At 35.7% G+C, this 22,422-nt stretch overlaps 1 protein-coding gene across 1 annotated transcript in view; it reads left to right on the forward strand.

The window, feature by feature from the left end:
* Nucleotides 1–22,422, forward strand: part of LAMA2 (laminin subunit alpha 2) — a 610,905-nt gene that overhangs the window by 347,495 nt on the left and 240,988 nt on the right. The window contains exons 13-16 of the mRNA XM_089921992.1: nucleotides 5,179–5,280; nucleotides 6,677–6,888; nucleotides 15,679–15,790; nucleotides 21,370–21,483. Coding sequence (XP_089778118.1) covers nucleotides 5,179–5,280; nucleotides 6,677–6,888; nucleotides 15,679–15,790; nucleotides 21,370–21,483 — 540 coding nt within the window. The remainder of the gene's footprint in view (nucleotides 1–5,178; nucleotides 5,281–6,676; nucleotides 6,889–15,678; nucleotides 15,791–21,369; nucleotides 21,484–22,422) is intronic.

Below are 22,422 nucleotides of genomic sequence, written 5' to 3' on the forward strand. Positions count from 1 at the left end.
CTGTACATGCAGTGCTCTGTAAAATTAGAGAAATCAGTGTTTTCCCCAAAAGGACTAATATGAAAACCTCAAATATAAAATTAATAGAGTCTACAAAGTCCAAGATTGTGGAAAGTTAAAGTTATGCCCAGTACACATAACTTACCAATGTCATGTGATGTATGGTTAGAATTCTTTAATGTTATTGGATGAGTTGGTTTATACAGAGCTCTACCTGTTCTTCTGTCCTTTAGTTCTTTTACTAGTTGTGGTTGCCACTGACTTCTCAGTAGACTTTAAGAATATCGCTGAAAGAACTTTTTTCCCTCAGTCTTCTGTCCAGCGGGACATCAACCAGGCAAAGAAAGAAAAGCAGCATTTGAATGGTCAGAGAGCTGTAGGAATGAGAATTGCAGCAGGAAAATTACTTTAAGCACACATAAGTAGCAGAATGGATAGATACAGAGGCTAGATTGGGAGTTCTGAAACTTTTTCAATTTGTGGTATTCTTAGTGTCTCCATATTTTTCTCACAATGCCTTCTAGATCAACTGAAATATGCCGCAGTAGTTAGGGCTAAACAACTTAACAAATATTTGTAATTTAACAACTTAGCAGTCATTAAAAAATAATGCACATAAATTTAGACAATATAATAATTTCTTTTCTTCATAAATTATCACAATTACTTACTAATGGGATCTTTCTTGCTGAGTAATATTCAAGTTCTCAAAACTGAGAATCAGATCAGACATTGCTGCCTTTATTTTCTGTTTCACATTGATTTTTGTACAATGCTTGTTTTTGTTTTTGTTTATCACAGCATCCACTGAAAACTTTGCTTAACAAAGATGTGACATGGCTGAAAATGCAAGTAAACAAAAACATAGCTCAAAATTTTGAGAACATCCTCTAGAGGAATATAGAACTATCTGTTAAAATTGTGAACTACGTAGAGCTAGTTGTTTGTGTGGTGTCCAACCATTATATAGTATTGCTGTATTTCCTTCAAACATTTACAACATCCCACAGTGCCTTTGTGAGTTTACTGAAGTGCCCTGGGACATCTCTGCACAGATTTTGTGAACAGGGTGCTAGATAGATCCTACAGAGTATTGAAACTGCATAGAAACTTGAATGATACCATAGATCCCAGGGCCACTAGAGGTTCTTCATTAGGCAAGTGCAACAACAGAAGTAATTGTTGATAACACTTTCCCCAAAAAAGAAGACTGAAGTCAGGGAATTGAATTCAAATGCTTGATGAGGACCTAGTGAGTGGGATGTAGCAATGGGAACAGAAAGTTAGACAAGAAGCATTTCAAGGAATAGGATTGAGGCACTAATCTGATACAGAAAATAAAGTGAAAACAATATTATGTTGTACCTATGGTTTCCAAATTACAGTACAGAAACAAAGCAATTGGCTTGACCCATGCTTCATGGAAGTTAAGAAAATAGTTGTTTCCTGGGAAGACCCAGATAATAAGATTAACTTGGGTATGTTGAGTGTGTGATACATTACTGAACAACCATTCAGTACAGAACTGTTACAGGCTGGATTGTTCCCCAAAATTGTATGTTGAAGTCCTAACTCCCAGAACCTCAAATTGTGACTGTATTTGGAGAAAGGATCTTTTATTCCAATTAATTAATTAGGTTAAAATGGGGTTCTTAGTGTGGTCCCTAATACACTATGACTGTTGTCCTTACAAGAAGAGGAAATTAGGACAGAGACAAACACAGAAGGAAGACCATGGAAGAACACAGGAAAAAGATGACCATCTATAATACAAGCCAAGGTGAGAGGCCTAAGAAAAACCAACCCTGCTGACATCTTGATCTCAGATTTCTGTTGTTTACCCAGTCACTGGTCCTTTGTTATGACACCAGGAGCAAATTAATACAGGGACATGGGACAGGATAGAAGATACAGATTGAGAAACCAGGTATGAACATAGTTCAATCCATGAGAGAGGAATGGAAAGTCAATAAGAAAGGATAACCAAAAGAGAGTGAGAGTCTTGGAGACATCGATACACTGAGTATAGAATAAAAGAAAAATGTATCTATCACAGAGACAGAGTTATGACCTCTGTCGTACTCCAGGGGAAGAAGTATCAGAAAAGTCTAATGTAGTAGAAGACCAAGGAGTCAAGACTCTTAAGAATTATCACATGACACATAGAACTGGACAAAAGCCCATTAATGGTTGCTAGATAAAGCTGATAAATGACCTTTCAAGAAGCACTTTTAGTGAAGTACTAAGGGTGGAAAGCAGGCTGCAGCTTGATAAAATAAAAAAAGGGTGGATGGGTAGAAATAAAGAAAACGAGTGTAATACCACATATCTTAGAGTTTGACAGCAAAACTAACAAATAACCAGAGATAACAGCTAGAGGAGACAACAAAGTTAATTGATGACTTGCAGCCCTGTGCACATTTGATTTGATGGAGAGAGTGAAGATTGGGATACTGAAGGAATTATAGGAGAGTGGAGAAGCAAGCATGTGGGGGAGCCAAGTAAAAATGGCATTTGGAATATGGAGCAGTACATGGATGGAGAAGAGACAGAACTCCTCATCCAAGCCATATATGAAAGGACAACTTATATTCTGAGTATTTGCAAAACTTTTTCCCCCCAAAAACAATATTCCTCAGAAAAGAAGGTGTTATCTTATAATTGAATCATTACAAAGACCTTACAATGCTATGTGCTCTTTGGGGAAGACACATTAGCTGGAAGCACCACCAGGAAGTGCTTGGTCTTATTGCTTATGAAGAGATTACTTTATGGAGTTGAAGGAAAAATAGAGGCAAAGGAGTTTAAAAGAGAATAAGTAATTATTCCTAGGAGGTACAATCTCTCAATCGAAGGATGATATCTTAAACAGTCTTTTAAAAAATTACCTAAGTACTTGACTAAGTAGTTATATAGAGGTGATCATAAATACACACCTTAGGATGAATGAAGTAGACAATGATTTTAATATTATAGAAATGAACACTTGTGGTTTGGGGAAAAAACACCTGGTAACAGTTATCATGCATCTATTTAAAATTTCCTGTTTTTCACAACTTAGGTGGAAGCAAAATAGATTCACTCGTGAAAATTGTTAGATGAGTCAAAAACTGGTTCTAATGTTGCCAAAGCATGGGTATCAAATATGTGTGGAAGAGTTTGGAAAAAAGTTTTTATGAAATGTGAAACCAGTTTTTCATTATTATTATTACTACTATTACTATAAGCCCTCAGGAAAATAGGTTGAATTAATTCTATTCCTTAGTTCATGTTTTATATTATCATTGACCTGCAAAAGGCCCCTCTCTTTTTCTATGTAGTTCTATTTGTTCTTTTTTCCCCGTTTCCACCCTCATTACTCTCCCATATTATATTATCTCATATACTGTATGACTGATTATAAGCAGGTATGGAAAATACATTGACAAATCAAATATTGTAACAGATCAAACATTTTTGTATTTCATCTTAAGTCTTAACATCTGGGATACTCAAATTACACACACTTTGGCTCTTTTTATTGGCAAAGTGGGAATTACCTTTAATTTTAATTTTCTCAAATTGATTTAAGAAATTAAGAATTAATTTACATTGGTCTTTTATTTTTTTAAAGAAACATATTCCAGAAGAATAATAACATGTAATCCAAATTTTAAATAATCAAAATACATTTGGAAGCTCAAAAGTTTGTGACATTATAGATCTATGTCCCAATGTTCTTCCCAAACTCAATCCCTACCTCCTACTAAATATTTTTATTAATTTAGGAAATTCTGAATAGTTAAGTCCTCTTTGAAATATATGAAACATTCTTTCTGCTGCCTTTCTAGACTCCTGTCATTGAGAAAATGTCTGGCTGATTTTGAACAAGCATGCTATGTGAAATTTTGGAAGCTTATCTTAATAGAACCAAAAACCTTTTACATAGATTCACCCCTCATTACTCACAATAATGCCAAGGGCTATAATCCAGAGAGATATTTATTATTTTATATATGAAAAGACATTAGAATAGGGCTATTTCTCAGTGGAGCAGGGGAATAAAAGTTTTCTGAATTTTAGTTCCTTATAGAGCTCCCTGTAATGAGCTCTTAGAAGACATTAGGAGCTGCAATTTTAAAACCCTGTTTAATCAGCCATGGCGAGCTGTGTTCAATTCCCTATGGAACAGCTCTGAGAGGAATCCGGGTTCCTCCTCTTCAATCCAGAGCATGATCGGGAATTGCTTTGTGGTCAGGGTCTGCTGTGAGAGGCCACAAAGAGCCTAGGGCTGCGAAACTGGGTCTGTTTGTCAGCATGGAGGAAACTGCAGAATACAAATCATCAGCTTTGTTTTATGAGTGTCTATTTACAATGCTGGGGTGGAATTCTTTAAAAAGCACTGTAGCATTTGCATCGAGTCTGTCACTCAAGCTCCAGTGTTGATTCCTATCCTGTAAATGATCTTGCTTTCCTATTTTTTTATCCTTTCTGCAAGGTTACTGTCAATGTCAGAGGATGTAAACCTCAAGCATACATTGTATGGGGCTTGGCATGCATGTTGGAAGGAAAGAAGTTTGGTTAACGAAAAGGGATAACAGCATTCATTCAAACTAAGCATATTTGATTGCACAGGGGAAAGTGTATCTTCTTTGGGAGTTTTGACTGAATTTTATCATGATATAAAATTTGCTGCTACACTTCTTTTTCTTTGACCAACAACATTTCCCAGCTTAGCTTATAGTCTAGGTAAAGTGCCTGTGAAATGGAGTGATGTCTTTGCTGAAAGCATTCAGACCCACAGAAAGTGAGTGACCCTCAGGGATGGGTAGAAATCTCCCAATTTTAACAAAGATCCTTCTCTGTTTGGGAATTTTAAAGCTCAAGCTACACACTAGGAGAATGACAGGAGGGGCTGTGTTTGGTTCCCTGGTACTTAACCTATTTCAGCAAGCCTGCAATACCAGGGAAAATAACGCATGAATTTATATTTGTGTCAGGCTTGCTGTTGATGGGTAAGGTTCGTATAAAGGTTACTCCTAAAGAAGTGTCTATCATTCTCACTCTGCACCCTCATGATTTCTGCTTCTTCCAAATCCTGCCCTCTAGAGCAATACAATAATTTTAAAATAATAACTAAAACATGATTTAATGACCCATCTCCAGTCCTGTAATGATTACGCATCTCCTCTCTTGTAGCTCACAGCAGTTGGAGGACAATTGACATTTACTGTATCATACGACCTTGAAGAAGAGGAGGAAGATACAGAACACATACTCCAGCTTATGATCATCTTAGAGGTAGAGTATGGAAAGTGTCATTTATATTTAACTGCTTTACACTCTTATGTTATTTGAGGTTATTCCTTACTTGGCTAGTTTAACATTAATTTACATACTACTAGAGAAAAACATCATATTTTGGGAATTTTTTTATGGCAGTCTTATGTTTCACTCTGAAGCATAGCTAAAAGACTGAGCGTAGGCATTGGGTTCCAATGGTAAATGGGAGTTTTAGAGCAGATTTGGAATTTAAATTTAAAATTTAATGACCATTTTCCCAAGAATATAAGGATACTGAAAGTATTTAGGCAAATGACAGATTTACATAGTTGTACTTTTTCCATCTCTCCTTGCTTCCAAGTAGATTTTATTGTTGATTTCTTTGTTTATATTAGGTAGAACTAAATGGAAAAGGAAACATTTATTTAGGTGCAGTTAAATCGAATTCAAAACTCCTAATTTAGGTAAGAAAAATATAGGAGAAACTGCTTTTGGGATTTGGAGGGCCATAGGCAGTTCCTAAATGCTAGAAGGCTAAAGTTATCACAAAGACTGTCTTCCATCCTTTCTCATACTCTTCCTTTCACATAACACATGCCCTCCTCCCCTCAACTCACACAAAATCACACATTTCTTGCATATTTATGAGTCCAAATGGATCTATGTTGATTTAGCACGAGGCTCTGTTGTTTTTTGTCTTGAAACTTTCATGCATGAGAATCAATAAAAAAAATTCTTTCCCCAAAATGAATGTTCCCAGTATTAGATGAAGTGATCTGGGTGATATATATCATTACATATGTATGTGTATGAAACTAGAAGTATGTCATGGAATTCCTTTGAGATAAAAGGGATTCTCTAAATGTAAAATGTTGAGAAGTTACATATTATTAATACGAATGAACTAAGATAAAATGTTAACCCAAATGGTAATGATGCCATTATCCTATTGTAAACATTAAACTGCAGGGTTTTTTCTTGTTTGTTTGGTTTTTTCCCCCAGATAGAAGAGTCCTTTTAAAACAATAGCTTCATATACTGTTCTAAGTTTTCTTCCCTATTTTCCTATACAACCCCCATTCACCATAAAATAGTATATTTGAAATATGCAATTTTTGTACACTTCTGTAAAACTGAGACATTTGTAGTCACATATATCTATGAGTTGCCAGGTATTTATTATTTTAGTTAACGGGGGAAGCAAAGTCATGCATAACCAGGAAGCTTATACTTTGTGATGCATCTGGTTAAGGCTAATATTTGAATTGCTTTCTCTGCCTTTTATACATACTAGAAATATGCTGACTGACAGGGGAAGCTAACCTGAAATTAAAAGCCTACTGAGGATAATCCACAGAGAAGAGAATCCCTTTTTTCACAGTTTTACCCTTTTATACTTTCCTTTTCTCTTTAGGGAAATGACTTGAGAATCAGCACTGCCCAAGATGAGGTGTATCTGCAACCATCTGAAGAACATATTAATGTGTTGTCACTTAAAGAAGATTTATTTACCATACATGGCACAAATTTCCCAGTCAGTAGGAAAGAGTTTATGACCGTGCTTGCGAATTTAAAGAGAGTCCTTATACAAATCACATACAGCCTTGGGATGGATGCCATCTTCAGGTAAACTCAAGAACTGCATCTCCCAGTGTTCACACATTTACCTTGGGGCAAACACGCATGTGCTGAGTGACTGAAGATCCCTAAGGTTTGCTGTCTTCAAATAGTAGATAAGAACGGAGCACTGGTTTTCTGAAAAGTGTTTCTATTAAGCTTTAAAATTTTACATACCCAAGATGAATTTGTCTTAGTCATTTTTTAGTATTGATGATTCTTTTTCAATTCTGCCAGAGCATGCAATAAGAATGATTCCCATACTGAGAAATGCTGTACTGGAAAAGAGTCTCCTTTATGATGACTCAGATAGTGGAAAACTAAAGTGATACAATTCCAGGATACCCGTATTCAGAAAGTGGTTTGTAAAATATTTTCTTCCATTAATTAATTCAGTCGTCTCTGACTTAATAGTATATAGTTTATGATGAGAAATATAAGCACCTTCATTTAAGTAACTACAAGATTTTTAAAAAAAAATACTGTAATACTGTAATGGCTGCATGATATAAAGGAAAGTATGAGCTTTGGAGGTAACCTGACTAGGAATTAAATTAGCTCTATTGCTTATTGTATGTGTGACCTTTGGCAAGTGGTTGGTCCTTGTGGAAACTTGATTTCTTCAAATGTGAAGTGGAGAAAATAGTGCCTACCTTTCAGGGTCGTTGTGAAAATTATATGTGATAATTATGTAAAGTGCTCTTTACCTAGAACGCTTTCACAGGATTACTCCTTTCTGTTCTCCATTTTTTTTCCTTAAAGAAGGAGCTCCCTGACTTGAACCAAACATCCATAAGGGGCTGACTGTAGGCTGCTGTGCTTTCCATTTTTAAAACAATGATGGGGCTTGCCTGGTGGCGCAGTGGTTGAGAGTCTGCCTGCCGATGCAGGGGACACGGGTTCATGCCCCGGTCCGGGAAGATCCCACATGCCGCGGAGCAGCTGGGCCCGTGAGCCATGGCCGCCGAGTGTGCGCGTCCAGAGCCTGTGCTCCGCAACGGGAGAGGCCACAACACTGAGAGGCCTGCGTACCGCAAAAAAAAAAAAAAAAAGATGTATTTTTCTGACAAAATTTTGACTTTGTGTCTAAATGAGCTCTTTTCCTTTCTCCTTTTCTACTCTAATAGTAAATAACACAAGCTCTCATGGCAATTTTGTCCTAAATCAGGTTAATTCGATGACCAAATGTGACCCCAAACCAACAACTTGGCATACCCATAATCAAAGCAATGTCTCCAATACTGATTTATCTGCAAAAGGGGTTTTTTATTACTGATGCTCCCCTACCTCCTTCATTTGCTTGCATGGCCTAGTTTGTCTTTCATTTGTAGTACTTTAACTAAATATAATCATCATTACCATCTCCCAAAGGAGAGTATCGCAGATTCATAAACAGAACCACTGCCAAACAATGTACCTCTTCTGCAGAGTCAGTTCTGCTAGAAGCTGGGTTAAAATGCCATGAAGATGAGAAGCAGCACCTAGGAATTAATTATGTTTTTTCACATTTAGTAAATAGAGATTGCCACGATGTTTAACAAGTACGACGAGATGAGTCCTCTGGATTTCAAAATAAATGACAAGCAAATTGACAAAAAGTGGCTGGGGGACTTATTTATTTTTGCCAGCATTGTTTCTCAGACTAGTTAATCCAAAGACATGAATCCCCCTGATTCATGTCAGATAATTTTAGTGTCTACCCATCTGAAAATCACTAGTTTCATCTGAGCCTGCTGAGGTTTCCCCATACACGAACAACGTGTTCACAGAGTGTGTCTATGGGATCTGACACAGGAACTAATCCAAGTAGGTGATGCTTTCTGCAGCCTACATTTTGTAAGGCACTGTGGTTCAAGAAGTGAAAGCCATATCATACTTGAAACTCCTACCCACTTCAGGTGAGCCGAAAGTCAGCATGAATCCCGAGTCAGTACGCTTGTTATATTTTATTTATCTCTGATCTACTAGTAGATTGAGTCATATTTGTTAAACATCATTTGAATTGATTTCAACTTGTCTTGCACAGTAGGCTTCCAACTTGGTATACAGCTTGTGTGCAAGCACAAGTAAATTGAAGCTATCTCAACAGAAATTCATGTTTAGAATTACTTAAGGAAGATTTATTTCCAGGGTAGTTCTCTCAGCAAATGGGCTTACGTTCCTCCTGTTATGGAGGAACTGGAATTGAACAGTGGAGGGAGAAGTGGGCTGCAGGTCAGGATTTTGACTTCTGTTTTCATCTTAGCTATTTAATAGTTGTAAACATAAGTGTCATTTTGACCTCTTTGGATTCAATCACCTCATCTGTAAAATAAGGATGAGGACAATTGCTTGCCAATGTCAGAAAGTCACTATGAGAATGGAATTAGAGGACTGCAAAAGCATTTTGCTAATGGCAAATCAGCACACAAATCTGAAACATTTCTCTCTGACCTGCATCGTTCCAGGGAATATACCATTTTTTCCAAGTACCGTTAAGACTTGGAGACATCTAGAATAAAGCATGGACTGATATTTCTAAAATTGAGACCATTTTTGCTGTCATTTCTTTTCGACAATGCTGAGAGGCCCATACGATAAAATTAATTGATTTCCTTCTCATTGCCCTCATTGATAAGATGAAGATAAAAATGGAAAATTTTTCATTCTTCCTTTAAGAATGTAAGAGAAATCAACTTAACCTAACTGTGTATCTTTCTCCTTTAAATTCACCAAACCTTGTTTTTAGTAGCATCCTTGATATTTAACTTGATATTTTTTCTTATACCCTATAGTAGACATTAGTAGAGTTCATCAAATTTTTAATCTCCTCCTTTTGGAATATTGCATTTCCTTTGAGGGTAGATGTGGTCATAGGACTTGGTTTGGCCAATGAAATCTGAGCTGAAATGATGTATTATTCCTCTCCTCCTCCCCCCAAGCCCTGGAAAAGCATTGAATTGCCAGTTTGAGACTCTGTGGAGCTTACTTAGCTACCAGAAGATCAAAACAGCCTGAAATATTGACAGCACACATAGGTCAGCTACCCGGAATAGTTACCCAGACCTGTAGAGGATTTCACATGAGTAAACTTTTGTTTTCTGTTAAGCCACTGAGAATTTGAAGTTGTCTGTTACCACAGCATAACTGAGCCCATCACGACTTTATTGTGATGCAACCCATGTGTCTTTATTGCTTGAAAAGAAATACGAAATTTCTCCAAGGCAAGATGTTTTCACATGACTTTTAATAGTAAATTTTTTGGCATGGGTATCAAAAATATTACACAGAATTTACATAATAAATAATCTAGAAAAATCCTCATAAACAAAGGAGTGTTTTGAGGCTTGTGGAAATAGTGTTGATAGTATACTTCTACCTTTTGAAATTAATGATACAGGTAATCGCATTTTGATGAAATTATTATGACGAGGGCTCTCAGGCTCTTAAAAAGATTTATGTAACTTGCTCTTGGGAAGAGGTTCAGCCAGAGTTTATGCCCACATGTGTTTTCTCCCCATTATCTTTGACTACCTCCCAAATCTATTCTGTAACATTGGATTCATTATTAATGATACAGGTAATCGCATTTTGATGAAATTATTATGACGAGGGCTCTCAGGCTCTTAAAAAGATTTATGTAACTTGCTCTTGGGAAGAGGTTCAGCCAGGGTTTATGCCCACATGTGTTTTCTCCCCATTATCTTTGACTACCTCCCAAATCTATTCTGTAACATTGGATTCATTCAGTCTGCCAGCATTTACTGAGTTCCTTCCCTGTGTATTTGAGTCGCAGCTCTCTCTTCTGTAAAATGGCAAAAAGAATACCTAACTTTCAAATTGAACGCTAAGGTGAGAAAATGATGTATCCAAAACATCTGACCTGCTATCTAGTATATGTTGGGAGGCAATGTCGAGTAACAGGCTAACCATTGGGTTTGGGTTTGAGCCTGTGCTGCACCATTTGCTAATGGTATTATAGTGACAAGGCACTTTACTTTTCTGAGCTTCAGGTTCTGGCTTTGTAAATGTGGATAAAAACATGACTACCACATTAGTTTCATTGATATTTAAAGGAGCTATGTCTCAAGTTCCCATGATAGTGCACAGAAGACACTCAGTACACAGTAATTATTATGTGATAGTTCTAGGCTAAGGAAAGAGGATACAAAGATGGATAAAGGATCATTGAATTCAAAGAAGGCATAGTCGAGTATGAAAGGCAGACATGTAGTAACGTTTATGGTAGTATAATAAAGAGTGCAATGGAAGTGTGCATAGAGCATCCTGGTGGAACTAGGGAGGAAGAGATGAATTCTTATATTAGCATTTAATATATTTTTGATGAATGGCTGCAACAATAGTAGATTCTGTCAGTTATTTTCCTTACTTGGTATGGGATTGAAAATGTTTGGAGAAAATGTCTAGCTCGTTCCCAGATGGCCCACTCAGACATTGAATGAACCAGTGAATGATTCTGTTGCCTTTTTAGGAATGAAGTAAAAATGATCAGCCTTCACTAATTGAGTAGTACTTTGTGGAACTTCCACAGGACAGAGGCTAAAGGAAGTTCTAAGTCATCATCTTATGTTTTGTCAAAAATGAAATAGAACAGAGCACCTGAACAGCGATAAAATCTTCATGGTGACGAACCTGAAGTAACATTTGTTTAAGTAGAATTAAATAGATATCTTCTATACAAAAAAGGTGAATTAAGAATATAAAAGAGTTTTAAGATCAAATGTCCTGTTGTTTAAAGAATAGTTTGGGTTTTTTTCTTTTTTGTGTGTGAAGCATGACATAGCTAACTCTGGTGGAAAATATAGGAAAACAAAAATATTATGAACAATCTTTAGGACAGTTCCAGGACAGTGTTTCTTATATGATTCCAATATTTTCCATACTAGCTTATATAATTATGTCTTTTCTCTTCATCCATCATCTTCTGTATTTCCCACTCATAATAATAAAGAGAGATAGCCAGCTAAAGCATTTGATTTAGTTGACAAATCTTTGACAGCTCATGCATCTCCAAACTCTAGTACTTTATTACTATCAGCATTATGTATTTAAATCAATGCAGCCTGTATCAAGAAAATAAAATGACCATATTGAAGGGAGAAAAAGAATAAACTGCAGCCTTCTTCACGAGTAACACTAAAAACTGTTAAACACATTAAAATCCCATTTAACAAATAGCAGAACCTAATGAACATTGGGACTGCTCAGTGAATACTAATGTGGAATATTGCTGGGAAAGATGTTTGAGTGTTGAAATTTCTCATAGCTCAGAATGGTTACATAGATTAAGGAAAGGAACATCTGTTGTTTCAAAAGACAAATGAAGGTTGGCAGTTCATTGAAAATATTTTTGTTTTTGTTTTGTTCTATTTTAAATTGTTTCTTAAAGCAGTCAATTACTCATTTTTCTATTTTAAAACATTCCAGTAATCTTTCTTTATGTTTTGCTCATTAATTTTATATTGAAAATCCTGGGATTATATCTATATACAATTGACCAGGCTGCTGTTTAGTAAGCTGTGAAAGTCTTTTGTATGATAATCAACTAGTATAGTAATCATGAAATCATCTAATTCTGAAATTAAAGTGATCAGAAATACAAGTTTGTCATGCGACAGTCCATTAATTGCAGGCAATTAGATGTCACAATAAATTCAGATGAGTTCTGGCCTCTGGCCTCAAGTCCTAATGCTAGCAGTTTTCAATTTATTTTCTTTGTTAAATAAAACAAGTAAGTTTTCTTCTGCTTATCTGATTTTATTCATCTGAAATGTGGATCCTGGCTTCAGTGTATCATTTGTTATCGAGTATGTTACACATTGTTTGTAATATAACTACATTCCATTCATCTATCCATTTATTTATTCATTTATGTATGTATTTGGTCTGGTATCCATCCATTTATCCATCTATCTATTCATCTACCCACTACCTGTCTATCCTTCTATCCATCCAGAGATTCATCCATCCAACAAAAATGTGTTGAGCATGTATTGACGTGATCAGGCTAGGTAGAGACGACACAACAGGGTCTCTGTTCTTAAGGAGTACTCATAAACTCATGTTAGCATAAACAAGTACTATCCTTATTTTAGTAACTCTTCCAAACCTTATGTTGTGTTAAAAATTGCCAGATCTAGGAATTTCACTCCTAGTTATATACCCCAAAGGATTAAAAGCAGGCACTCAAAAATAGTTGTATACAAATGTTTATAGCAATATACTTACAATAGCCTAAAAGTAGAAATAGCCAACCATCCATGAACAGATGAATGGAATAAGAAAATAGTATATTCATGCAATAGAATATTACTCATCCATAAAAATGAATGAAATACTGATATGTGTTATAACATGGATGAACCTTGAAAACATTATGCTAACAGAGAGAAGCCAGACACAAAAGGTCATGTATTATATATGTCCATTTGTATGAAATATCCAGAATAGGTAAATCCATGGAAACAGAAGCAGATTTTCAGTTGCCAGAGGTTGGGGGAACAGTGGACTAGAATGTGACTGCTTGATAGATACCGGGTTTTATTGTGGAAGGGGGAGGGGGCTAATGAAAATGTTTGGAACTAGATAGAGATGTTGGTTGTACAACACTGTGAATGTATTAAATGACACTTTAAAGTGGTTAGTTTATGTTATGTGAATTTCACCTCAATTAAAAAACATATTGCCAGTGACACTTCATATACAAGTTTATTTGGTGGAAAAAATTACCGTTTGAAAAATTTTTTCAATCTCTGTGTAACCTGAACACTGTAAAACAGTGATTTTTAATGCTTGTAGGATTAAGAAAATCGGAGTAAAAACAATAAAGATTTTAGAAACTTGTTACGTAACCAAGCTTACGACTTGGTTAAAGGTTGTCACTTCTGAAGATACATTTAATGAGCTGATTAACATTGTTCTCTGGCTTGATTACAACATAGATTCTCAAACTGGCAAGCTCTTTGGTAATTGTGAATCGCCAAACAATAAAAATCTACCACCACTCTTAAAAAGGCAACTAAAAATGCATACCCTAGCAAGAATCAGTTACATCTTTTTTATGGTTAAATAATGGCATATTATGTGTTATGGAGATCTATCAGTCATTGTAAAAAACAATAATTATCATTATGAATCAATAGCAGTCATTTAATTTTGTGCTCTTAGAGTTTATTTAAAATTTATTTTAATACACTAAAATGACAAAAATCTAGTTTTGGGGATGGAAATAGTATTTCTTGTACTACTCATGTAGTCATTTTGATCCTGTTGCAGCAGTCAATATATGTTAATAAAATGCCTAGCATTTTATAACCACGTATATGAGTTATGTACTATATCAAGAGCTTTACATTCATTATTTCATTTAATCCTTTAATCAAGCTCATCATTTATGGACTCTTGTTTTATCTCCATTACATAGATGATGATATTGAGGCCGAGAGATGTTAAGTAATTTTTCCTAGGCTGTGGGACTGGTAGATGTCAGAGACAGGATATGAATCTTGATCTGTCTGACTTCTGAGTCTGTGTTCTTAACAATGAAGATTTTACATTTTTGGTTTTTTTAATGGGAAAAAGCCAATAAGACACTAATAACATTTATTTAAATTGTGAATGTATATTGGCTGCATATTTGGAAAGAAATACATACACACACTATACATATATACTATTTATGTAACAGCATTTTTCAATTTGACCAAACCAGCTTTTCCTAGGAATAATGAATGATACCAAATCTCTGTGCTCAAATCACCAGATTGTACAGAAGTACCAATAAAATGAAGGCCGTAAGTACAGAAAACAGTGAATTTAATTTAGGCCCAAAACAATTTAGGAAAATAGTTCTAACTAATTCAACTGAGCATTTGAAAAAGTTTCACTTTCACCTAACAACATGAAGATCTATCTCTGAGAAAAAGCAACCAAAATAATTTCCATCTTTCTTTTCTTTCTTTTTCTTTCTTTTGCTTCCATTTTTCTTTAAATTTAAAACGTTGGACTGAATATTAATATTATGTCCTTCTGCTTATCTAGTTTAAATATTAAAAATAAGTCAGTCATATGAGTGTTTTCTGTTTTAAAAATGCCTTCAACTATGGTTTTTTTTTTGGCTGCATTGAGTCTTCGTTGCTGTGCACGGGATTTCTCTAGTTGTGGCGAGCGGGGGCTACTCTTTGTTGCAGTGCGCAGGCTCCTCATTGCGGTGGCTTCTCTTGTTGTGGAGCACAGGCTCTAGGTGCGCGGGCTTCAGTAGTTGCAGCACATGGGCTCTGTGGTTGCGGCGTGCGCAGGCTCTAGGGTGCACGGATTCAGTAGTTGTGGCTCGTGGGCTCTAGAGCACAGGCTCAGTAGTTGTGGCACATGGCCTTAGTTGCTCCACGGCTTGTAGGATCTTCCCAGACCAGGAATCGAACCCATGTCCCCTGCATTGGCAGGCGGATTCTTAACCACTGCACCACCAGGGAAGCCCCTTCAACTATGATTTTAAACTCTGTATCTCAAAAAAAAAGGGGGGATGGAATCAAAACACATAGCCAAAAACCAAGAAATGAGCAAGAATAGTCCTATCTTTTCAACATTTGATCGTGGTACTGGTTGTGAGCACTTTTAACTGGGCTGACTTTGCCTAATATGATGAATGACCAGAGCATCAAGTTATGGATATTCATTTGCCTTCTTTTTCAACATAAAAATTTGCTTATATTTACATCATTGTTTCTGTACTATTCCTCAAGGGATGTAACACCTAGGAGTCTGTTGCTTATTTACCATTTCTTTTTCCTTCTGCTCCAGGCTGAGCTCTGTTGGCCTTGAATCTGCTGTCCCCTATCCTACTGACAGAAGCATTGCAGCAGCTGTGGAAGTTTGTCAATGTCCATCAGGGTATACTGGCTCCTCCTGTGAAGTAAGTTTGCAAGAATATAGCTTCAGTGCATTCTAAGTTCCTTCAGCATTATTTTCCATAAACTATTCTAAAATAAGCTTAGTTTTTTCATCAAGGATTGCACAAATGGTAGTGTATTATTAGTTAAAGAAGAAACTCCAACGTCTGCGAAAAAGTCATGACTTTCAAATAGTGTTACTCATGTAATGCCATCTTGAAATCAGGTTTCTTGTAGAGATATTTTGCCTTATGACATATAGCTAAAAATCTGATGTTTCTTTAAGTGTTTGTTTTCGATTTAGTCTGTTGATGAAATAGGATAAATGATGGTGGAATAATATTTCAATATATTTCTCTTTCATTTCCACCTGAGTACTTACGAGGAATTTAGCACTATTTCTTTTCTTTTTCACCCTTTCCACATTTTTTAATCCATTTTTAATCTACTTTATTCCTAAGAATACAACCAAATCACAATCATCTGAAGGACTCAGTCTTTAAAATGTCCAGAACATAATATATGGAAGAAATACCTTGATCTAGAAAATTTCCTACAGGTCTTTGATTTGTTTAGCACCTAAAGTTTGAGATATTTATTGCTGTCTCAATATTCTAGATTTATAATAAGATTAATGTTCCTTACTTAATATCACAGTGTGTCATTCTAAGGTAATAATTTTTATTTACTTTTATGCATTTTCTTTAGGTGGTTTGAAAATTGATTTTACTTGAAATCTGGTCGAAAAAATATAAACACCATTTCCCTTATAGAGGGCATGGCTTGCGGATAAATGGGAACTTAAATTCTTTAAAAATGGTGCCTTTAAGGAATCATCTGACTGTACCAAGATGTTCCATTTCAGCACACTATCCCATTATGCCATTTACAGAAATACCCCAGGCCTTGCTTTGTCGTTTCTCTTGTACTTTAAAATAACGCATGCTACGAGAGGTTACTCAGGGCTTAGAGTCATATTGGTGACAAATGTGTTTTCTTTAACTGGGCTCAGATTCACCTATCTGGAAATAAAACTAAATGTAATTCACTGTCACTTTTCCAAAATTCAAATAGAGAAGAGAAAAATAATCATGGAAATGAATTAGCTCTGTCAACCCAAATTTGATTTTACATGTAAAATAAATACTGTACTTGATGAAAAGTATTTTTTTGTTAAGAGTCTAGCAGTTTTTATTTCAAACCAGAAAGCTCTCTTTGAACCTTTATGTTCTTATTTCAACTGAAATAATAAATACCTTGATTCTATTCTTGGTTTAGCACTTATTCGCGCGTTGGTTACTCTCAGTGCTCCTCATCATCTTTTATACAAATTTAAAATGCCCATGGAATCTAAAATTGTCTGAATATTAGAATTATTTAATTGGTTATGCATTTTGTTTCTTCTTTCTTCAAAAGTATTTATTAAGAATCTTTGGTAAATTCTGCCCTAGATGCTGAGGGGGTTATCAAGAAGATTACACCACAATCCCTGTTCTTAAAGAGCTAACAGTCTGTTCAGGGAGACAGAACAAATACCTATGAAAAATTGGATCACAGCACTATATAATTAAGGCACCAGTAAGTGGTACAGAGCTTAAGTGCAATAATCTTTCAAAGAGATGAGCAATTCCAGTGGAGAGAGACGTCACAGAAAGTATCCTAGGGTGGAAAAACCTCAAATTGGATGCTAAATAATGGTAACAATTAGGTAGGAAGAGAGAGAAGCAAGCGAGTGTGGGAGAATCAGAACAAAGAAGCAGAGCAGGGATAAGAAAACCTTCCTGTGCCTCTCACATGTTAATTGATAAATCAAGTTACTTTGGAATCCATAAAAGAATTTAGTTGAATCAGAAGACAATGAACTCTGGAGTTTCTCTCTGGCTTCTTAGTTTTTTCTACTCTCTAATAATTCCTTCTTTTCTTTGAAACTTCCTATCCTTAAACTCACTATTATCTATTCCTATCCTTTCCTAAATTCATTTGCTTTTTTATTGAGTTCCTAACGCCAGGCACTCTAGTTTTGTTATCACTAATATCACTGGATCCTTTAAAAGCTGAGTAAACTCCAAAGACTATTAATGTCTTAATTCTGGCTTACCAAAAACACATTCTATAACTCCATTATAAAATCGTTCTCTTCTGTTTTGTTTGGGTCCACAATGTTGATTCAGAATCTTTTTTTTCCTCATTTCTACTTCTTATAAATCCCCCCACAGTTCATCTTTCAAATATTTTCATACTTTCCTAGTATCATCATAATTCATGTCACTTGACAAGTGGAACAGGTGAGGAAGTGAAAGCAAAGTTGGGTACTAAAAAAAGTTGTTTTAATTCAAATCTCAGTTCCCTCTTCTATATGATGCCACAAAGAAAATTTAGATAAATATGATAAATTCAATGAAGAAAATAAACAGGGTGCCTTGATAGAGGTACTGAGAATGGGTATAGGAAGATTAGATGGGAGGGACTACTTTATGAGAGGTTGTCAGGAATGTTTTCTGAGGCGGTAGCATCTAAACTGAGTTTAGGGTCAGCTTAGGTAAAGGAGCTGAGGAGGAAATGAAACAGAGTTTGGAGTTGGCAAGGAGCTGAGTTGGGACAGGTATGGCTGAAGCTTATAGTAAGCAAGTAAGAAAGTGGCACAAGGTATGATTGAAGGAGGCTGGCCATTCAGAGCTTTGCATGCATGATAAGAACTTGTGGTTTTATTCTAAATGCAATGGAAAGAAGGCTTTAAGCTGGGTGATGCCATGATCTTTTTTTGAAAAAGTCATTATAACTACAGTGTGTAGAACCTATTGTACATGGCAGGAATGGTAGGAAGGAAAATGGTTAATATGCTACTGTGGTAGAATGCAATGATGATAGTGGTTTGTTAGTATAATGACAGAGGATGTAGAAAGACATGTGTTTATTCTAAATATATTTTGGTAGTAGAACCAATAGGACTTACTGGTAGACCTGCCATGGGAGAGTTGAAAAAACTGAAGGTTTTAAGAATGAGTCAGATAATGAGCTTGAGCAGTTGGATGTGGTGCCATTTACTGAGCTGAGGAAAACTGGGAGAGGAACAGCTGTGATGGGGAGGATGAAATCAACGATCCATTTTGGAGATCTTAGGTTTGAAAGAGCTGTGAAGTGTATTGTCAATGTCCAATGTAGGTCCTGAACTCAGAATATCTGTCTGGTCTATAGATATGTATTTAGAAGGAATCATCAACTAGGGGACTAAATAAAATGACCTGGGAGAAACTGTGGAAAGAAGAAGAAAAGTGACTAAGCCCCCAGGAGCTCCTGACAATGAGAAGTAGGTTGAAGCAGAGGAGACAGCAAAGAAATGGGGTGGAAACTTTGGGACTGTAATATCATGGAAGTTTCGAGAAGAGGACTTTTGAGGGAGATAGGAATCAACTAAACCATGTCCTGATGAGAGAGCAATAGAGTGTTGATTGTAGAATTGTTTATTAGGTTTGGCTCCCTGGAATTTGGTGACATGGACAAGGGCAGTTTTAATCAAGTGGTGATAGCACAGGACTGATTAGGGTGGAATGAAGCATAAAAGGGAAGTAAGGAAGAAAAAACATTTTTTTTTAAGTTTTTTTCTTTTTTTAAACTTCTATCGGAGTATAGTTGATTTACAATGTTGTGAAAGTTTCAGGTGTACAGCAAAGTGAATCAGTTATACATACATATATATATATCCATTCTTTTTAGCGCAGTCTTACTGAAAAGAAAAACAGGTAGGTAACTGAAAGTTATAGGATATTAAGGAAGTAATTTTGTCTTTTTTTTCTATTAGCTGATTTTTGATGGAGATACTAGATCATATTTTCAAGCTGATAGTAATGATCCAACAGAAAGGAAAGCTATTACTGATGCAGCACAGAGAGGAAATACTGGGAAGACAATAGATAATGGAATACAGATTACAAGTGCAGTGATATTCCTTTGAGAGGATGAAGAATCCCGCACGCCTGTTCCAGAGGGGAATATGACAAATGGAAATATACACTTATGCTTGTGGACTTGGTAGTGGAAATTTGGCTTCCAATGGCTTTAATTTTCTCTGTGACTAATGAGATGAAATTACTGGCTAAGAGAGAGGTGTAAAGAGTTGGGAAATATGAAGAAAGAAGATGGAGTACATGTACAAATGGAGTAGTACACTTGCAGATAGATATATATATAACTTATTAATGACAATTCCATGAATATTTGTCCTGAAAAGAGTAAATCAGTTCTCTCCTTGTTATCAACACCCTTAATTTCTACCCCCTTCTGGATATGTAGCTTTACCAGTTTTTAGAAATATATATTACATTACAAAATCTCTTCTATAATGAGTCTAGGGTGACAACAGTTTTAATGAGGAGAAACTATTAGAAGAGGTTAGAAAATTGACACCTTTTCTGTACTGCGCAAATTAAGAAGAAAGTTGTTTTGTTTTCCTTTCAAATATGAAGTATCAGCTCATCCTTTTTTTTTATGTGTTTGCTATCGATGTTCACATTTAAGAGTCCTCATATCCTGAGGCAGAAGGAACATTTCCAACAATACACAACACAATTCTATATTATTTATTACTTCAGTGGTTTCTCTCTTGTTTCCACTTTCAACTGGGGAAAAAAAAGGCCTTTTCATGATATATTATGTCATAGTTAACCATCCAGAAATATGGTAAATAACCCACAAAATGCAATTTTAACTTGATGGAGATCATAACCTCCTAGAGGGCAGTGAAGTTTGTCCCCTTATTTTGCATCCCGTCCAATTTATAGTGACCCCCACGGAAGAGAAACTTAAACATGACGTGAACTGAAAGCCAGCACAGACACACACATACTGTATGGCCCAAATACCCTTTTCCTAATCAGAATTCTATTTTTGGATGGTAAAGTGTTTCACACTTAGAAAGGAAATGATAGATATAAGTAGAGTTCTAGTAGAATAATGCCATAAAATAAAATATCAAGGGAATAAATATATGGTAAATAAATCATAAACTATTTTGTGTAAATTTGAGAAAGCATAATAGGATGGAGGAAGTTGAGAATGAGAGGTATAAATTATATATGTGTGTGTGATCAAATGTTAAGAGCGGATGCTACCTTTCTTCCAAATGACTGCAAAGATTTTCTGAAAGTGACAGAGTTATGGGCAGTTTGTACGTGGAAAGAGAGGTCACTCCAGAGAATCTATATTCCTTGGAATGACGTTAGGTGCTCTCTTAGGCTAAGGTTCTGAAGAGTCCATTTCTGCCGGCTGCTTTTTTTCAGTACTTTTTCTTCCATTTTCTTATCTGTGCTTTTTACTTTGCGACTGTCATGTTTCAGTTCTTTATATCTCTGCTTTATTTTGCTATTTCAGAAGAGACATCAAGCTAATGCTTCTTCTAATCTCATACCTGCCAATAACACTAAGGTTAGTACGAAGGTCCCATGTCAGGAGGAATAGCTCTGTAGCAATATTTCCATAATGGCAGTGCTTTGACAAGCACATTTGCTGGGTTTGCTACCTAAATATTTTCCTTTATCCAATAAAGACAAAAAGCAAACTTTTAAAAAATCCCTGAGACTAACTTGAAGCCTTATCTTCCTTTCAGTCTTGTTGGCCTAGGCACAGACGAGTTAACGGCACTATTTTTGGTGGCATCTGTGAACCCTGTCAGTGCTTTGGTCACGCGGAATCCTGTGATGATATCACTGGAGAATGCCTGGTAAGTGCTTTCTCCTTTGGAGATGCTGATTGACAGGGCTGAAATCAGCTCAATAGGCCCTGCAATTCAATTACTACCTTTGGGACTTTAAATACTTGAGTCAGGAAGTGATTTGATGGCACTCTTTATATTGAACTGAGTTGGAAGCTGGGAACGTTCTTTCATACGTGGTCTCCCTGACTAACAAGCATTAGAAAGTGTTTATTCATATTAGTCTAAGAATTGAATTAAGATCAGATACATCATAATAAAGCATAACGCATGACTGGGATACCTTTCTACCACAAATATATATGGTTTCAATCCCTTCCATAAATCTACCAAAAAATAGACTGTATTTCTGTAACAGGAAATAATTTATATCCCCATAATATGAAAAGTATAAAATGTAACCTCTGTAATAGGCATAATTCAGTTTTTGTCACTTTGAAAATGAGGGAATACTACATCTTTTTATTGTCAAATGTCAGCATTTAACTAAATACAAAGCAACATATATAGATTAAAAAATAATAAATATATGCAATACATATTCACCAGAGCTCCTTACTCCTTTTACAATTAAGTCTATACTTCAACTAGAAAAAAAGCTCTGCAAAAGGCAAAGTACTTTCCATCCTGCTAAGAAGCTTTTGGATTAGAGAATTACACTGAATAGACCATTCTGATTAACTCAAGGGCATGTTAGTTTTATATTGTCTGACATGGCATGAAGCTTGAAACAACACTTCTCATTTCATTAGTCTTGCAGAAACACAATTTGAAATGGTGCCAGTTTAGGAAGATATCATACTCTCATTTCCCTGTAGAATTTAAGGCAGACTCTGTTATCTGTATTTCTTAATGTTCTCTCTTTCTCTTGCTCATTCTTCCCCCCACCCTTTTTCTTCTACTTAAAAGCTTCTGGGAAAAATCCAAAATGAAAATTCAGGGCTTTTG

This window comes from Delphinapterus leucas, chromosome 12 (genome assembly GCF_059928025.1).
Source record: "Delphinapterus leucas isolate spDelLeu-1000000601 "Yukka" chromosome 12, BTC_Dleu_Yukka2, whole genome shotgun sequence".
Taxonomy (NCBI): Eukaryota; Metazoa; Chordata; class Mammalia; order Artiodactyla; family Monodontidae; genus Delphinapterus; species Delphinapterus leucas.